Source organism: Chenopodium album, chromosome 12 (assembly GCF_948465745.1).
Source record: "Chenopodium album chromosome 12, dcCheAlbu1.1, whole genome shotgun sequence".
NCBI classification, from domain to species: domain Eukaryota; kingdom Viridiplantae; phylum Streptophyta; class Magnoliopsida; order Caryophyllales; family Amaranthaceae; genus Chenopodium; species Chenopodium album.
In genome coordinates, this window is record NC_137845.1 from 402,030 (window position 1) to 421,811 (window position 19,782).

General features: G+C 33.1%; 3 protein-coding genes across 3 annotated transcripts; all 3 read right to left on the reverse strand.

The window, feature by feature from the left end:
* Positions 1–618: 618 nt before the first annotated feature.
* LOC145571453 (dehydration-responsive element-binding protein 1F-like) lies at positions 619–1,500 on the reverse strand. The gene has a single exon (XM_081630490.1). The coding sequence runs from the start codon at positions 1,447–1,449 to the stop codon at positions 742–744; it is 708 nt and encodes a 235-aa protein (XP_081486616.1). The 5' UTR covers positions 1,450–1,500; the 3' UTR covers positions 619–741.
* An 8,466-nt stretch (positions 1,501–9,966) lies between these two features.
* LOC145571454 (dehydration-responsive element-binding protein 1B-like) lies at positions 9,967–10,656 on the reverse strand. The gene has a single exon (XM_081630491.1). It carries the CDS (start codon positions 10,654–10,656, stop codon positions 9,967–9,969), a length of 690 nt encoding a protein of 229 aa, XP_081486617.1.
* A 2,056-nt stretch (positions 10,657–12,712) lies between these two features.
* On the reverse strand, positions 12,713–18,528 carry LOC145571455 (tRNA dimethylallyltransferase 2-like). The gene is made up of 10 exons (XM_081630492.1): positions 18,246–18,528; positions 18,096–18,175; positions 16,893–16,961; positions 16,253–16,325; positions 15,959–16,080; positions 15,418–15,492; positions 14,637–15,050; positions 13,959–14,034; positions 13,682–13,839; positions 12,713–13,319 (listed from the first exon to the last, which is right to left on the reverse strand). The coding sequence occupies exons 1-10, from the start codon at positions 18,448–18,450 to the stop codon at positions 13,152–13,154; spliced, it is 1,440 nt and encodes a 479-aa protein (XP_081486618.1). The 5' UTR covers positions 18,451–18,528; the 3' UTR covers positions 12,713–13,151.
* Between the last annotated feature and the right edge of the window lie 1,254 nt (positions 18,529–19,782).

The following is a 19,782-nucleotide window of genomic DNA, read 5'->3' on the forward strand; positions in this document are numbered from 1 at the left end:
ACATGCATGCAAGCTGCAACACTTTAGTAGGGTTGTGTAGTGTAGTTTCGGATTTCAAATTCAATCCGATCCACACTCAGATTGTGTTCGGGATCGAGTGTTAGAATTTTCAAAAGAATGTGCTTTTATATCCAATTTGAAAACCTGATTTGATCTACTTATACAATTCTTGTTTGAAATTGGCTATTAATTAATTCACTTTGAACTGAATCGAACCCATTAACTATAGATTAAATATGTATGAGCTACCTAAGTAGACATATATACTAGTGATACTACTAGTATTTATTGAGAAATAACTGCAATATAGATTAAATCAAGTTAACACACATATTGTATGTCTTAAATAGTGTTTCGTTGATCAACTTAATACTCGGTCACCAAATTAATTTTGAACATATGAATAAAAAATATTCAAATTCATTACACGTCACCGAAGAACTAAAAGGTTTTTTGAATTATCATTTACAGACACATATAGAGACAAAAATTTAAGAACTTAAGCTCCCCCGCCTAGTATAAGTCGGATATGCCCTTCCTCTACAAATTCGAGAATACTGTCGCATGCACGCACCATCACAAGACACAAGCCCATAGTACGTAGATCATACCCCATAATTAAACAATAAAGTACATCTTATTTTATATGTCCAAAAATAAAAATTACAGTTTCACAACATTAATATATTTCTAATTAAATTCTACGGAGTAATTATATATAGTTAATTGGTGGAGTAATATTTATATATGGTGCCACAAATCAATGTAATCTGTGTAAGAATTATCCCCATAATCATGAATACTATCCCAATTAATCCCTCTCTTCAAACAAGGAGGCGTAAGAAGCATACCCGCTGCCATACCATTAATCAAACTCGGATAATTAAATATCGCCTCTTCATCTATGAACCCACTATCTCCTTCTGTTTCGAAATAATGGTTTACACTACAGCGGCTCGAAGGACTTTCCACCTCGAGTTCAATCTTTTTACCAAAACCACTTGGTGAGGAAGAGCGTAGCTCGGACCGAGTGGCTTGGAAGGCGGCGAGCCTAATGTCCTTGGCAGAGGTAGACTTAGCTCGAGGAGCCAGCAAAGCCGAGTCAGGAAAATTAAGTACAGCTTTGTCACCTCTAAGGGCTATAGCCCCTACATCGTGTGCCCTAGCCGCAAGTTCTGCGGTAGGGTACGTCCCGAGCCATATCCTGCTCTTTTTGTTAGGCTCGCGAATTTCGCACACCCATTTTCCACCGTCTCTCACGCGAACACCGTGATAAATTGGGTGCCGAGTCTCCTTAAACTTTCTTCGGCCTCCCTTCCGCTTCTTTGGAAAACCTACAGCTTCGTCATTTATTAGTATTAGTTGGTTGCTAAATGGCGAAACTGATGACCAGTCACTTGGTAGAGGCGGTGAGTATTGTAGTTGAGATGAGAACAGTGTTGAGTTCATTATTATGGGAGAGTGATGGGGAGAAAATTATTGGGTTGGAGATTTCATGGAATATAAATAGATACAACTTACTCCCTGTTCCCTCTTACTATAAGTCCCTATTAAATGAATTAGGGAAATACGCACAGAATATTCAATGATGAATGAATTTTTTTTTTTTATTACGTAAGCCACTTATAAATAATTTATTTACATACGGAGTACTTCGTATTATTTCTTGGATATGCTTTGATTAATTATTTATTTTCTTAAGATGTGTCTTTGATATTTATTTATTATTTGTTTTCATATTTTTAATTCAAATGTTTTATTTATGAATATATAATGGAGGGAACCTTCCTAACGTTTGTTTCAAACACACACACACACATATATATATATATAACACACACACACACATATACACACACACACATATATATATATATATATATATATATATATATATATAATGGAGGGAACCTTCCTTGAAAAAACTATATATGATGATGTAACAAAGAGCGTTATTAATTAATCTTAAGGACAAAGTATAAGTGAAGAGTAATTTATTTATTTATTTATTTTTTAAATAAGTGTTTTTAACAAATCTTCATATATACTAAGATATCATATGATGTTAATTTCTCTTATACAATTTACAAATTATAGCCTAGTCTATCTTATTTGATACAATACAAGTATACAAATGAAGAGAAGTGAAAAAATATAACGAATGCAAGAAAGATTTAAAAAAACCCATCAATCAAGAACATTACACAAATTTTATGTGGTTCAGTAACGATGAGTTAGCTACGTCAATGAAGAGTTTAGAATTGATCTTGAGGAAAATACGAATTACAGAATAATAGTTCCCCTTAAAAAAAAAATACAGAATAATAGTTAGTTAGGTTAAACACTAAAAGATTAAGTTTATATATTACTGAATACTCCTAAAACCTATATGGTTGAGAGTAGACCCTTAGCTTGTCATAGTCATTCAAAGGGGCTATTAAAAAATTCACGACACATTCTAAATTAGTATATTCCCCCTGATTTTGAAATATAGTGTCATTTGCCATTGTTTGCATAAATTAAGAAAAGTAAACTATATGAATATATTTTTAAAAATAAATTATTAAGGCATTAAGTGATGTACAAACTAAATATAGACATTCAAAATAAAAATATACAAGCATTATGTTTGGTATTATAGTAGGATGAAGTGTAAACTAACAATTTCTTATATATGAGATAATAACTCCGTAATTTGTAATTATGATTGATTAGAAAAGTGGAAAATCTCTAGTGCCGGCCATGAGACTGTACAAGAAAGCTCGTGAAAAACATGCGATGGAGATGTGGAAATGCGAGAGTGGGGACACCATAATGGAAGGTGATGCGACTACTCCGTTTTCTTTCCAAAAAAGAAAAAGTCTACTCCGTTACATATAACGGAAGGATACTCAACACCCGTTATAATTATTCTTTCTTGCTTTTTTGGACACCATTTTTTAACGCTGTTTATCTGGATTGAATACCTCTATACTTGAGTTGTAGCTAAAACAAAAACTTTTGCATGTCCCCGGTTTACAATAATTTTATTGTACATCGAACATTTTGCGATAAGTGACCATCTTTTTTTACAAAAGTGACCCATATTTTCACAAAAATGACCCCTTTTTTTTTCACAAAAGTGACCCTTTTTTTTTACACAAAAGTGACCTATATTTTCACAAAAGTGACCTTTTTTTTTTCCCAAAAACAGGGTATCGAAATCAACAAAAAATAAACACAAACGCATGCAAAAGTATACTTGATTGATGTCGTATGCATAACGAAATAATGACAATTAGCTTAGCTTGTTTCTGAAATTGGAGCTTGAATAGGGAGCTTCTCCTTCTTTTTACTTGCTGGGTAGAGTACATAATGCTGAATAGAATGTCGAAGAAGATTGAAACCTGTCAGTCACAAAACAGTTAGGTACATAGCTCGGAATCCCACCCAGCCAGCCAACCCAAAACCCCATTAACCCAAGCCAACCTCAAGACTATTCGAAAACCCACCAAACCCGACATTGGTTTCGACGCGAAATCGGGGCAGGGATCGGAGTTCGACACAAATCAGGGGATGAAGGAGGTCAGCGATGCCGGAATCGGGGGATGGGGGGAGGTCAGCGGCGCTGGAATTGGGGGATGGGGGTGGTCAGCAAGGTCGAAACCGGGGGGGGAGGGGGACACCGGATTCTTGGGAGAAGCTAAGGGAGTTCGACGGTCGGCAGCTGAGAGTGGCGACAGGGTTGGTGGTTTGGCGGTAGGTGTTTTTCTCGGCGGTGGTGCGGCTCATTTCGACGGTGACTCCATTGCTTAGAGTTGATGAAGTTGCATGCCCAGCCCGATTTACACTAATTTAGTGTAAATCGGATGTTATTAAATATTTGTGACTACTCGTACTGTCATTCTTACCAAATTAAATTATCGTTCTCATGCACCTCGACGCCCACGAGCGCTACTGTCCCAATAGTGCAAGGGCAGTAACTTACCCCTCCGTTCTTAAATGTTTTTCTCATTTTAATGACAAGAGTATATGTATTTGTCAATACTACTTTGATGCTCGATAAATCCAATTCGAATTAAAGTATCAATTACATATTAGTAAAAAAAAGTATAATAATTATTAATAAAATTTTCATTAAGATAGACCAAATTAAATAATACACTACGTATTTATGTTGTATATATTGAGGGTGATTTAATTAGAACATTCTCACATTTTATAAATACGGAGTATTAAATAGTGTCAAGATTTTAAATGGGAAGAACTAAAAGAAATAGATTTGTTTTCCTTATGCCGGACTTCTTGCAAATTCATTATTCTAACACATTATCCATCCATCTCTAAAAGTTATATATATTTATACAATAGTTGTTTTACAAAATATAGGTCAAGATAAGTAAAGAAACAAAAAGAGTATTTAATTATGTGGTTTTGGACTTAAAACAAAGAAACAAAAATATTCAGATAGTATAAATAAAAGTAATTTTAATTTAAAGGTCATCCTTAAATTAGGGTTTACATTCGAGTACAAGCTAAGCTCATTTCGTTTAGTTCGTACACTACTTTTACTTTGTTCCAATCTTAATTGGCACTCTTTATTCCCTTCCGTTCTTACTCCTTGCTACCACACGTACATTACATTGACTTCATATACAACTTACTCGTATTACCTATCCTTTCTACTTAATCCCACACAAATGATACAGTCCGTTAATTATTACACTCTACTTTCCACTTTTTTTAAACACAAACACACTAAAAACGAAAGGTGTACGTAATTTCAAAACCACAAAGCTGTAGAGAACAAAGAAAATTAATTACTTTTGCGTTACAAAAATTACTTAGTGCAAAGTAAAGTATTTACTCCATTAATAAAAGATTGCTTCATTGTGTAAAAAAAAAAAAAAAAAAAAAAAAAACATAGATTGCTTCATTGATAAATTACCACAAAGTTTGTGAGAATAAAGAAAATTACTTAATGCGAAGCAAAATATTTACTAGCTCTATTCTTAAAAGATTGTTCCATATTAATAAAAGGTGATTACCTTCCATGTCTAATCAAATAATGACGCATGCACCACGAGTCCACGACTCCACGCACTGCACCTTGGTAAATATATTGGTTTTTTAATTAGGTTTTCAGTAATTAGTGCTGATGGGTGATTAATTACGATAATCACATGCCATTATTTTCAATTCAATGTTAATCTGACAATATAATCTGTATGCAGTAATAATTGAATAAATCTTTTCGTCTAGCCAATTAAAGTGCGTTTTAAACGATAAATACAAAATACCATCAACTCATCATCAAGTTAAGCATGCAGCTAGCCTTGCCTAATCAATAAAACATCATTCAGTTTGATTACACACTTGTCGATCAATCATAGGAGTAAAGAGTAATCAAATCGAAAGATGAGAAAACAACGTTAACGTTGAATAAACGAATATTAAGGATATTTAAGTTCGGAAAGTTTAAGGATTAATAAGGCCTGGATATTTAAGTTTAGACAGTTTTTAAATGGCCACAATAAAATTGTGGTCATTATATCAAATTAAATCACAACCGTCTATTTATTTTAACTGATATGAACCGTTGATAAAGGTAACTTAAAATTTTTATTTTAGAAAACGTTGAAAAAAAAACCTTAATAATTGATTACGTTCTAAACTTCTAACCCACTACCAATTCAGTTTTCAATAATTTACAAAGTATTTTTTTTTTTCCTTCCCCTGCTATCGATTCACTATCAATTCATTCTTCAATTCTTAATTGTGGGTGTTGCTTCAATCTAATTCTAATGGACCTGCCATGATTTTCTTGTGATTAGTGCAAATTAGAAATTGTCAGTGTTAGGTAAATAATAAAAAAAAAAGGTACTCCGTATTATTTATTTTTTTAAGATTGTCTAATGGACCTCCAAACACTGCACGGAGGCAATGGGACATTGAACTTTAATGGTGAAGCATGTAATGGAGATGATGGAGAAACTGATAGTTTCTATAGGATGATCAATGATCATGGGTATGCTAATATACACATTATAATTGCTCTCAACCCTTCTTTTTTTTACTCACATTACTAATAGGATGATAAGTAGATTGAAGCAACATACACAATGACACAATTAAGAATTAAAGAATGAATTGATAGCAGGGAAAGGGGAAATTTTTTTATTGAAAATTGAATTTGAACCTGATTGATTTTTAAGTTTTTTTGTTTTGTCAACGTTTTCTAAAATAAAATTCATAGTCAACTTTATCGACGATTCATATTAGTTAAAATAAATAGACGTTTATGATTTAATCTAATACAATGGCCACAATTTTATTGTGGCAATTCAAAAGTCATCCAACATTTGAGTTTACTTTACAAATCATGTCGTATAATCTACGGAGTATTAAGTTCTGATAATTTAGTTCAAATAATATAAATTTAAATAACTTCACTTAAGGTCAATATTATTTTGATAAGCTAAAAACTTGATCTAATGAAAATATACATAAAGATTAATCCAAAAATATATTACATTTATGGCAATATATGTTTTTTTTATAAATTAAAAAAAAAAGAGTCAAAGTAAACATATGAATAATGTAAAAGTTAAAATGTTATGATTATTACGAAATAAAGGGAGTAATAAACAAACACACCATGTATCTTTATTACGTTTAGCTTATTTTATTTGTTGTATTTTTATCGGATTAAAATGTTTTTATGATGAAGAAAGTAGAGAATATGGAAGTCACTTGAGAATTGAGATAAACACTATACTTTTATTACTTTTTTTTTTGTTTTCCTTCTCTCAATTTTAATTAGGGCGGTTCAATTTCGAATATCCGATCCGATCCGAAAATTTTGGATTTTTGAATTTTCGGATCGGATATCCGGATAGTCGGGTTTTCAGATCACATAGTCGGATTTTCAGATCGAATAGTCGGGTTTTCGAATCGGGTAGTTAAAATTTTCGGACAAAATTCGATCCGAAAATCCAAATTTTTTTTCGGACATCCGATCCGAAATATCCTAAACCTTAAAAAACCGGATCGGATATTCGAAATTTCGGATCAGATCATCGGATTTTCAGATCAGATATTTTTGAACACTCCTAATTTCAATTCTCTCCAACAAAAATTTAGACATTGTTATTAATGGTGTTTTTAAGCAATGCAAGTAATAAGCATGCAGTAAAAAAAAAATTAAAAAAAAAAAAAAAGAAGTTATATGAGGTCATTGTCTAAAATAGAAATATTGCGGCTTCTATACGTGTTTCATACGTACATCGGTACATATTCATGCTTACATGTTGTACACAATAAATCTACTTAACTTGAGTTGGATATCTCAGAGGGACGCATAAATTAGGTCGGATTGAGTAGGTACATATGAATGCTAAATTTCTAAATAGCACGTTTATTTACCCATATTAAGCTAAATGCAGCTTTAAAATTCTAATCAAAGGTTTAAATTTGATTGGATGCTTTTAAGAGAGTTCTTTATATTCCTGAAATAGGTCCACTTTACATTATCACGGTATTATCGTACTTACAAAAATATATTTTCCTCACACAATGTCATTTGTGGTCACCAATAAAGATAACTCAATTATGCAATATCATAATTGCACATCATTTTCAATTGTACAATTCGTGAGTCACGAAATTGGCACCCTGACAAAAGAGTAGAGAATAATCTTGAGGTAGTACAGCACAAAAATGCACAATACCATAAACAATACACCATATAGTAGGATTACACAATTATCACGAGGAATTCCAATTATTCATTAATCTTTCACGCCTTAATTATACCAGTATTCTTCTTTAATTAAATATAATTCCCAGCAACACCACACCTCAATTAGAAATTTCAAAGACCAAATAACTTTGTTTGACTAAGATTCTCTCTTCAACAATTCCCTTATCTTAGGTTTCTACATCTAGCTAAGTAAACTGAGATGTTGGGTCAGGTCGTTACACTTTTGACGCATCTGAATCAAACACTAGAGTAAAGTGAGGCATGAACAATACCTTGCCACTTAAATTACTACTCCCTGTTTGACTTTTCACGCTCCCGTTGTGCGTGAATATATACTCCATAAATGTGAGATATTCTTTAAGTATAGATGTTGTAACAAATCTAACAAGATTTCACTAAATTATATTACTTTCTTATAAATTGACGAGGATATGTGCGTAGTCAAACTTTTTAAAATTTAATCCTTAAAAACACAATGAGGCAAAAATAAAGAGAGACAAGGAGAGAGTACTCGTTTAGCTTCGCAATGAGTAGTGCTTTTTTTTTCCCCTATTGTGCTATTCTATTGGCCTTTCTATATGCGCCTTAGAAAATTTTGCCAAGCACCGGGCCTAGAGATAAAGAAAATTCAAAGAGAGAACGTTTCGAAACCAGTAGCTAATATGCGTTGCACGGGTATGAAATATACACTGTAGGAGTATATTAGAAACGTGAAATGTTACAAACAATATATCAACTATTCTGTGTAGTTTTTTTTTTTTTTTTTTTTAATTTTTTATTTATTTTTTAATTTTTTAATTTTTATTTTTAATGCAAACGAGGGCTAAGCCCATTTATTTAATAGATAAAAAGATTACATAATAAAACGTGGCAAGACCACTCCAATGGTGTCCTCCCTTAGAAGAGCTACCCCTTCATGGCTTCATGCCTCATGTTAATGATGTAAACATTTCCGATTCAATTGAGGTAAACTATAGCAAAAGACGGTGCACTTCATGCCTCATGTTAGTACGGATGTATGAAAAATTCATGAAATCAACACCCATGAGTCCATGATAATCATATGGAGAGGGTTAAGGAGTAAAATACTCATAAATTAAGGACTAACTGAACGCATATACACACTTCCCACCGTACCCAACACCCAAGTGCCTAACATGAGCCCGTTTGTTGTGATCTGATCTTTTGGCCCCTTCAACAATCAAGTCTAAACAAGATTATAAATATAGTGCTAAAGCTAAGCTCAAATTCAGACAATGTCTCACATTACTACTTCATAATTACTAATTATTATGGCTTAGGTTGAAGCTCAAATTGTCAAAAACTAACTTTAAAGACATAAAGTAAGTTGAATGGAGGAGAGATGACCTTGTAAAGTTGGGCCTGGTGCAATACTGTGTTGGGCCTGGTGCAATATGATGTCGGGCCTTCACAAAGAGACCGAAAATGCATTGGCCCAACTAGTTCCTCTATCTTTTTACCCCTGAAAAAGCTAGTTATAGACAGGATATTCAATATTGTAACTTGGTAGTTGGAATAAGAAATGAAAACAAGCTGACATACAAAGGACTGCAAGGTAGCAAGGGCAGGGGCTTTTTCAGCTTATAATTACATACTTCCTCCGTTAAATGTTAATTGCAACAAAGGAATATTTTATATCTCACAAATAATACCCCTTTGTTGCAATTAATACTTAACGGAGGAAGTATTATTGTTCATGTAATGCTCATAACAATTACTTAGTCCGGAATTTATAGTAACGTTGAAAGTGTATCCATAATCAAGTCATGTACGTACATATCAGCTTCAAACTTGGATTAGATAAAAATGGTATCCCGGTCATACATATATGAAGAGGCCAAAATTTCAACTCTAAGCTATATATGAATTTGAATTCAAATTATGTGAATACAGGAATTGAAAGTATTATCAAAAGACAGGATTATATTGAATGAATAATTAAAGCAATGGGAAAACAGAAATGACAATATTATTACGAGAAAAAACAGTATTTCGACCAAAATTATGATATTGATTCTAAAACTATAATGAATTAAAGAAGATGATGGAACCACTCGATCACGGTCAAAGGCATTATTATGCCTAAACCTTGCCGCTCATGAATATATAGCTAGCTTTTAACCAATCTAGCTCAAGCTTAAAGTCTCATATATTATATATTGCCCTAAAATGATGTAGTATACAATTCTCTAATTAATGTAGCTTTATTGCCACAAATTTAAATCTATATGACAATTAGCCCCATCTTCATCCCAATTCACCCCTCTTTTTAAAGAAGGCGGTGTAAGAAGCATACCGGCAGCCATGCTATCAATGAAAGCTGGCATATTATATATTACTTCTTCATCGATAAACAATAAGTCTTTGGATTCAAAGCTCATTGATGATTCTTCTCCCATTTCTTCCCTCTTACGACCTTCATAAGGTGAGGAAGAGCCAAGATCGGACCTAGTGGCTTGTAAAGCCGCGAGCCTAATGTCCCGAGCTGAGCTAGACTTAGCTCGAGGAGCAAGCCAAGCCGAGTCAGGGAAGTTGAGAGAAGCTTTGTCACCCCTTAGAGCTAGGGCTGCAACGTCGTGTGCCCTAGCTGCAAGTTCTGCCGTAGGGTAAGTCCCTAGCCATATCCTACTTTTCTTGTCAGGCTCACGTACTTCACATACCCATTTTCCTCCATCTCTCTCGCGAACCCCACGAAAAATAGGGTGGCGCGTCTCTTTGAATTTTTTCCTTCCTACCTTCCGCTTGTGAGGAGGACATGCAGCTTCACCACTCAGTGAGGTACTGAGTGGTGGAGCTGATAGGAAACTAGGCAAGTCCAAGGATATTGTATCATCGGACTCGACACCACTTGATGGAGGTGAGTATGGTACTTGGGATGATATTTGTGGGTTCATAACTTAATGTGAGGATGATATTGGGTTATGGAGTTACTTCATGGGTCAAAAAAATGGAAATATATGTATGAATTTATTTTGGGTATCATATATAAATTGGCACGTCACACTTCACACATCATACGTGACGAAAAAAAGAATGTTATGGAGCACGTGAAAAAAATGGGATTGTGGGACACCAAAATAAAATAAAAAAACAACGTGCTAAATAGATAACGGCGGGACATGAAGGACGGTTTTGTAAAGGCGAAAAGATAGAAATGCTGGTGATTGATGTTGCAGGTCACCAAAGTTTTGACGCCGTTTGTTTTGCTTTGATTTTTGTTCACCACTATAGAAACTAAAGTTCTCTAATTCTAGTATATTTGTTGTTGATGTTCTAGTCTCATAAACTATCACATGGTGGTAAAATTGTTGTGGAAGCTCTAGGCTCATGAAATATCACATGCGATTATGTTAGTGTCATACATTGATAAGATATTAGATGATTGTTTACATCAAAAAGACCAATGGACTTAATATAGTGATGAAGCAGTTTTACTATAAAAATAAAAAATATGAATTCAAATTCATAATAATTACTTTATATAAAAGTAAGTGAAAATATATAAGTTTAGCTACTTCCTTTGTTTTGTAATAATCCCAATATTTTCATTTTACATTTTTTCATAACCTTAACATTTTTCTTTTATTTTATTTATTAAATGACGAACTTGTAAATGAATAGAGTTTTTTTTTTTTTTTTTTTTTTTTTGGCAGAATTATAGGTTTAATAACTGCTAACATTGGTACTAGTTTTAGGGTAGCAATTTTACCCTAAAATTTCAGGTTTTTACCCCTTGATAAACATCCCTAGTTTATAAACTAGATAAACCAATGCAACATCGAAGTAATTTTTTTCATGGAATGTGAAACTTCCAAAATGAAAAATTATGTGTTGGTCCAATTTGGTTTAGGGTGGCTAGGACTAAAAAACGAGTCGCAAGCTTTAACCAAGCAGGGTTGCAGGTTGGGCTAGATTGCTCATAGACAGTATGGGGTTGACCAATTGGGTTAGGTCGTGGGTCGATCGGGGCTTGTGACAGGTTGGGAACAGATTTAGGAATTAGGATGGTTCGCACTTCAAAATCATGCTTGAGGATAACAATAGTTTAAAGTATGGTAAATAACCTATCACAACAATAACAATTAACAAAAGCTATCACACACATAACATATCACAACAATAACAATTAAAAGCTATTTATGGTAAATAACTAGATACCACTCTTATCTTAAAGTATGGTGGTGGCATGGTGAACTCGTGAATCGCGATGCACGAAATAATATATTTTTTTTATCCAACCTCAAATAACTTTTTAAATTGGATGTGACAGAGACTTTTATTCCTAAAAGCTAAACGAACGTTTTTGTGTATTAATAGTTCTTTGATTAGACTTGGCAACAATAACAAAAACATTTTATTTTAAACAATGTTTATGCTATTGATAGTCATTTAAGATACCATCGAGCGATGCTTGACTAGCTTAACAACTTAATATCACCGACCAATAGCATTTGTTATCTACACTAGCTTTCCATTAACAACTTTACGGCAATTATTCAAACCTACATTTTAATTAAATTCTAATACTAATGTATTCAAAGAATAAAAACCCAACGAAGATGAAGGTTTCCCGATATCTTAATAAAACCCCGAGATGCCAAGTTGGTAATGTAAATTGTAAACAACAATATTTTATAGCTTTTCACTACCAATGCAACATACTTAATTCTAAAATAGCCACATAACTATACTACCTCATTCACGAGACTAAATTACATATTGACATGTCTCTTATGATTTTAAACCAACTTTTTGACCCTGGGAACATCCCACACATGTACTTCATTTTTGAGAAAATTTCCCAGAATGAGTCATTTGAAAAGACATTTGGTCGTTTGAAGGATCATCTACATCCTTACCCCAACACTCACCCCAAGTACCCGTACTGATCTTATTTACACAGGATCTGCCTTACCATTGGCCACCTTCAAACAATTCTAACACTAACCAAATAAGTATGTATGTAACACATAACATTGCGACTATTAACATTCCTTAACATTAAGAAAAAAATCTTGTCAAAATAAAAAAAAAAAAAAAAAAAAAGAAAAAAGAAAAAATCAGTCTTATGAGATACTTGTAGTGCAACACTAAACCCCAAAATTTGTAATATCAATGTAAATCAGTCTTATACAAGAATAGGTGTGAATATGTAATTAGTGCGTATGCAACATACAATAACATTAGCAACAGCTATACATAAATGACTACTCCCTCCTGATGTATTCAGCACTCTATAATACACAGGAGGATCAAGGGATTCATGCAAGCATCACACATTTGGACAACATCAAAGACCACCTCTCTCAAACAGCTCCTTTCCACTCGGATCACACCCCAATCTCCAAAAAAATTTAAGAAAGACAGCAAAGAATGATTTTTAGCGTCATTACACTTGTGATGCATCTGAACTTACACAGTCACCCCCCGGAAGCTGTAAAGAGTCGGTTAAGAAAGAACCTTGATGCTTCTTTAGCTTTGCCATCCGTTTCCTATGTCCACGCCCTTGGTTATGTTGTTCCCACTCATGTGCACCACGAAGGATCTTGTCACATGCCTACAAAAATGGAGCAAGAGAGAAAATATGTCAAAACCTTCGAAATTAGCTGCCTATGTTGCAGACATGGAAAATAGAAAAGCCAAAACAAGGAAACTAGAAAATGCAATTTTCAAACTATGAAATTTGGAAAGGCAAAAGCTAAAATAATGTATCAATACTTTTGTCCAAAACCTAAAAATATTTTACTATTATCAACAAAAACATACATTAAGAAAGAAATTAGGGTTAATTTATAGAAATTATAAAAATTTATGGAGTAAGAACTGAGAACAGTAACACAATCCTCAAGAGTTTCCGTGCATCAAAGACACTAGCTTCATCACACAATGAGTTTAATATCTATTAAAGGTTAATTGTACCTTGCACGTGTACTGAGTCCATAGATCTCTCTCATTGAGTTTCTGGACCAGGTGGTCAGTATTATCTGAAGCTGAGGTCACATCAGAATTGAGGAAAGAGCTTATTACTTTTGCAGCTGGTTCAATCACTTGGGAAATCCATGTATCCTCTGAATTTCCTGAAAAATCAGTGTTTCCATAAGAATAAAAATTAATTGAAACAGACCAGTAGAACTCTCAAGATGAAATATTTGTCCATCAGGAAATGTCAAAAACAGAAAAAGTCCAAAAGGATTACCAAGTAAAGACTCGGTAGAATCTACAAAATGTATGTTCCATCCAAATAATGTCTGCAATCGATTTATCCTCCTCTTCTGCAAAATAACAATAATGACCAGCAATTAACTCCCTCTAGTGTACATGATTTAGAGGATCTGAAATTTGAATCCATGAAAAAGAGAATCATACAAGTTACTCTATATTCTCCTGGAAAAGACGACTTATTTTCCTTTCAAAGTAATAATGTAAGATCCTCGAATATATTACATTAATTGATTGATTTATTGAGGAAATGATACTTTTGATAGAGGCAAATTGTTTAAAGAGAAAAAAATTTGTCTATTGTAATATGATTGTCCTTAATATGTGTCAGAACTGAGGATACACTTAATTTTGGGGCAAAGAGTTGAAGCAATCCCTGGGAAGATCTTTCCCCGACTCAGTAAAGTGAAAGTGACTATGTGAAGATATATAAGGACATTTGTGGAGGACGGAAATTAATGAGTTTAAGTGAAAAATATCATAGCATCCCTCCCTTTTTAAAACGACAGTGCACCAAAAATTTTGAACTGCACAAGTATAGCATAGTTGCAATTTGTGGGTTCACTACTTCACATCCATCATTAAATTTTTATTTTTTTATTTTTTTTTTTTTTAAAAAGTGAAATAATAACAAGGCAGAAGACAAAAAACTTACTTGCCGACGAACAAGTCGTCTGGTGTTTTGTTTTAGTTTGGAAATGGCTTCTTCCAATAGGCGCCTATCTGGGGTATTAGAAAAGGAACTTGAAACTTCCAACAAATTTTGTCTGAGAGATACATCAGTATTATTCAGTGAAGCTGTATCCCGGAAAGAATTGTTCCGCTCCTTCCTCACTTCAGAAATTTTAGCACAAAGAAAATCCTCAAATTCCCTTACTCCAATAGCTTGTTGCAGACCTCGTGTATAATCTGTATTCATGTTGTAAATGTCATAAACTTCATTAAGCAAACCAGCTTCAATCATCCGATCAACTCTCTGGTCCACAAATCGGTCTAGTACAGGAAGCGATGCGTCAACACAAACAAAACAGCAGTTGTATCTTGAATTACAACCAAGACGACCCCATTTCTGTCTGCCACATTAAAGTGAAACAATTTTTAAGCAAAAGATCCAAAAATTGACTTTATTCCAGCTCCTTGACCGACCACAAAAACTGAAACTTACACAAAAAGATGCATAGAGATGATGCCATGCCACGAAAGAGAATTTCATTTTCAAATATAGTTAGTGACTTTATTCCATCTTCTAATATTTTCACAGTACAGGCCATATTTGCGTATAAAATTATGGCGAGCAGTCAAAAAGGCTGAACAGCATGCAAAAACAGGCATTTATCCAGATACAAGATGGATATACAAGTCTACCTAATCAAGCCAAGTTCCAATATAACAAAGTCAATTCTAAAGCAGTCCGTTAATATCTTAAGAATACAAACCTCTGTCATTTCTCCCTGAAAGAGTTGGCTAGGGAGGATTTCAGAATGAGAGAACAACTCTAAATATTGCCTAATCTGCAAAATATTCAACAAATTCAACACAAATCAATGATAGTTAATTAGCAGAAACATCAGACCACAACAGTCAAGCATCATTAACAAAAAAGATTGATAGGCAGCAGGCATGACTTCAAAAAAGTTATATTTTTTGGGCAGGTGGTGAATATTGAGTTAATCACCAAATAAATGATGCAGTCCACAGCCGATATTCTGATCTAATATAGTCATTAGCCAACGGCCCAACAGTATCATACTCAGTTTCGGCCTTAAACTGCATCAAATTCACTTTATTGATCAACTTCGAGAAATTTCTAAGGTTATCAGTCTTATGACTGAATATTAGTCAGATGATGGTCCAGAAGCATTGCAAGGGGTATCTTAGCAAAATATATTTATTGTCATACATATCTTTAACCCCCTTCCCTAACTCCAAATACAAATTCAAACTGATGGACACAGAACGTGAGATTGAAGATATTACTTTTCTATGGTCGTTTGGATGTATTCTGTTCGCTGCCACAGGATCCAGGTCTCTAAGGCGGTCATAACTGTAATCACAACTGCCTTGCTCAAAAAGTTCACATTTTTGCAGATTAGCAACATCTACAAAAGAAAAGTTTAGATTATGATCATAGCCTGACAAAAAGATCCAAATTGGCCTGAAATGTGCTTATTTTCTATGAAGATTTAAGATATTTGCTTTTAAAGAAAACAATAGGTGTAGATAAGAAGATAAGTAGACTTTCTTCTATCAAATGATAACCTTTATGTTTACCTGAATTCTCCCTTAAACATGAATCACTTATTTCTTCAACGGAATCATCAAGCAGGAAAGAACTCACAAGAGCCTGCATGCAACACAGATTAAGTAGCATCATTAGGTACAATAGACCATAACAGGTACATAAGAACCAGAATGAAACGGCTAGATATATTCTTCCTCTGTTATTTATTTTATTTGACATGTTTCTTTTATCAAAGTTTCCAACGCACAAGTTCAACGAATAATATCACTAGTTATCAAAAAGTAAAAAATTAAAAATAAAAAAAAATTTAGAAAAAAGTTAATATTATGAAAATATTCATCGAGACGATCTAACAAGATCTCACATCACTATGTTTTATCATAGCTAAAAATCACAAAAGATAGTCAAAGAATAGTTTTAACATAGTGTCAAAAGTCAAATGTAAACTAAAAAAAAAATGAACTAAGTACAGAATTAGAGCATTACTTAATTTCCAATGTACAGTCAACTAGGATACAGAAAAATGAGAGCTTATGCAAAGACAGAAAACATAATACACCATGCTTGAGAATATGTATTAAAAAAATTAAAATATTGCCCGATTTTTTGTAGAAAATATGGCTACATAGCTAGAAAGCTTAAAAGGCCAAAATGAACCCAAAATCATACCTGTATATAGAAATTAGTACCACCAACTATAACGGGCAAATGACTGCGAGATAATATATCCTTGATGATCTGTAAATCCAACAAAGTTTGTTACACATAGCAACATACATCGCTTCTGTACTAAAATAAAGATGAATTCTCTTAAAAAAAAATGCCGAACTACCAAAGGATGATAATTAGGAAATCACAGTCAGCAAAAAATGCATATGAAAATAAAAGGGGGGCAGATTTCCATATGCCAATGACGGTGAATCTAAATACTAATACCACAAATTACAAACAAAATCATAAAAAATAAAAAATAAATCTGCAATTCCCTAATGCACTTCTTCCAATCACAAATTGCAAATTTAAAATTAGTTTTTCCAGAAGTTTATCGCACAAAACAGTTGCAACAATAAGAAACCAGATGCGGGTCAAAGGAAAAGATTAGTTAAATCACCCCCACTTCCTCACCCCATCCTTCCTTTTGACTTCTTGAGACTTGACATCTATAATACTAAAGTCCCACATCAGTAGATTACAAGGAAAGTGATTGATTTATATGAAATCTATCCCTTCCATCAAAACAACGAGACACTCAACTTTTCAACATAAGTGCTTTGAGTAAGAGGGGTTTAGTGTGCTTCGGTAAGACTAGTCTTTAGGATAGGGGATCTTTAAGAAAGTTTCCTAAGGTGTGTTCAAGTATGGACAAAGTGCATAGACTGGGGTGCTACCCTCCCCTTTCTTGATTATCATTCGGATTTATTCAAAACAATCAATTACAAACATACATTGATGTAAAGAAAATCAGTGTTTAAAACTAGAATTCCAAAGTTTATGACACAGGTCTGTAATTTGGTCTACTTATTTACAACAGAGAAGAAAAATGGACCTATATTCATCTATAAGAGGGTAAGTGTTGGCATATATAACAACTACTAGTCTTCTAATTGTTCTTTCCATGAATTCAACAAATATGCCCGGCAAAAATGGGAAAACAAACCACTCCCTCAGGCTGGGGTAGTTTAAATTACACTATCAAAGTGATTATTCATTATTGTCCAGAAATAACCCTTTCTAAATTAGGAGCTTAACGCATAATAATGCATACATAATCACTATTAATCAATTAAAGAGTTCATAAAACCAGAATTCAAATCAGACCCAAATTAGCAGCTACAGTACAAAATTAACCAAAAAAAAAGTGCAAAATCTTACAGGAATAGCAGCATCTCGGAAATCTTTTGCAGTGAATTCCACATTAGGGCTTATAGTTCCCAGAAGATGGTGTGGCACTTCTGCAACACAAAACCCCAAATTCAGAAAATCAAGAGAGAGAAATTAGAGAGAGAAAGAGAAAGAAGTTACCTTTCTGTTCAGAGAGAGTGACTTTGTTGGTGAGAACATCCAAGCTATGGTAGACTTGCATGGAATCAGCGTTGATGATCTCAACCGGGAAATGGGTAGCTAAATCAATGGCTAATTTTGATTTTCCGGACCCGGTTGGACCCATAATCACCACTATTTTGGGTTTAGTTTCTCCTCCGCCATTGTTAGGGTTTTGGAGCTCCATTTTTTCGGCATCCACCAAACTGTTTGATGTGGATTACGGAGTAATGCTTAGCTAGTGATCCTTCATGCCAAGTTGTGTTTTTTTGGGGGTTGGGTTCGGGTATGGACGAAATTTTAATTTTAAATTTAAATTCGTCAAATAAAAGAAATCTATTTACTACAAAAATATCTAATCATGGTTATATATAAACTCGGTCTTACAGTTAGGATACGAGACAACGGCACTTGACATTTTAGTTTTTCACCAAGTGTCGCGCCACGTAGGCGACATATAAGTGTTATTGTGACACATAGAATCTATCTATCTATATTTATACTTATATACTAAAGTAATTACCGGAGGGACATTTGGCATGATTTTGTGAAAAAATTTCCCTCCAAAATGCTCTAAAAAAAAAAATCAATTGAAAAAATTAAAATTCTTTTAAAGGATAGACATTAATAAATTCAAATTTCAAAAAAAAAAAATAAAAAATAAAAAAATCTTACAAAAGTCATTTAATTTCAATTAACTTTATTTCAATTAACTATTATTATTAGTAAATCATACTTTATAAATCCGTGCAATCAAAACTAGTGCTAAGTATTTTGAATAGATTTTTTTTGAGATAAAAATGTTGCACAAAATTAATTATAACTTTCAATAAATATCTTATAACTCAGTACTATTTTCATTGTAAAATTCGTTTTAAAAAATTCTTTAAAATGAGACCCATTTTTAATATATTTTAATAAAAATTAGAAAATCAGTAAAATTAAGTTTTAATCAGAAATATACTTTCAATTCATTAGAAATAATTTCAATGCAATAAAAAAAATATTAAGTTACTAATAATAACTTCACAAATATAACTACAAAAAGCATAATATTATATAAATAAACGATATGATATCGTATGTCTAAATAGTTTACATTATCGAAAGGAGTTATATGATCATATTTAACATTCAAACTAAAATGTTTAGGACAATCCGGACATCACCCGAGCACAAAACTAGTCTTGAAATAATAATGAGAAATAGAAGCTTAACATTAACTATTTAATTTGTATTCGATTTGTTTCTTAATTATCTATACTATATATTAAAAGACGTTTCTAAATCAGTATACGTGACACATGTCACTTTCCTCATTTCGATTCTCAATTATATACGACACATGTCACTATCCTCATTTCAATTTTCATTTCATGTATGTCATCAACTTATTAAAAAAGAGTACGCATACAAGATTTGAACACATGACCTCTAATTTAACACACTCAATGTCTTACCACCAAGCTATGTCATACTTAATGATCTTGTATGATCACCACAATATATTAATGTTTAG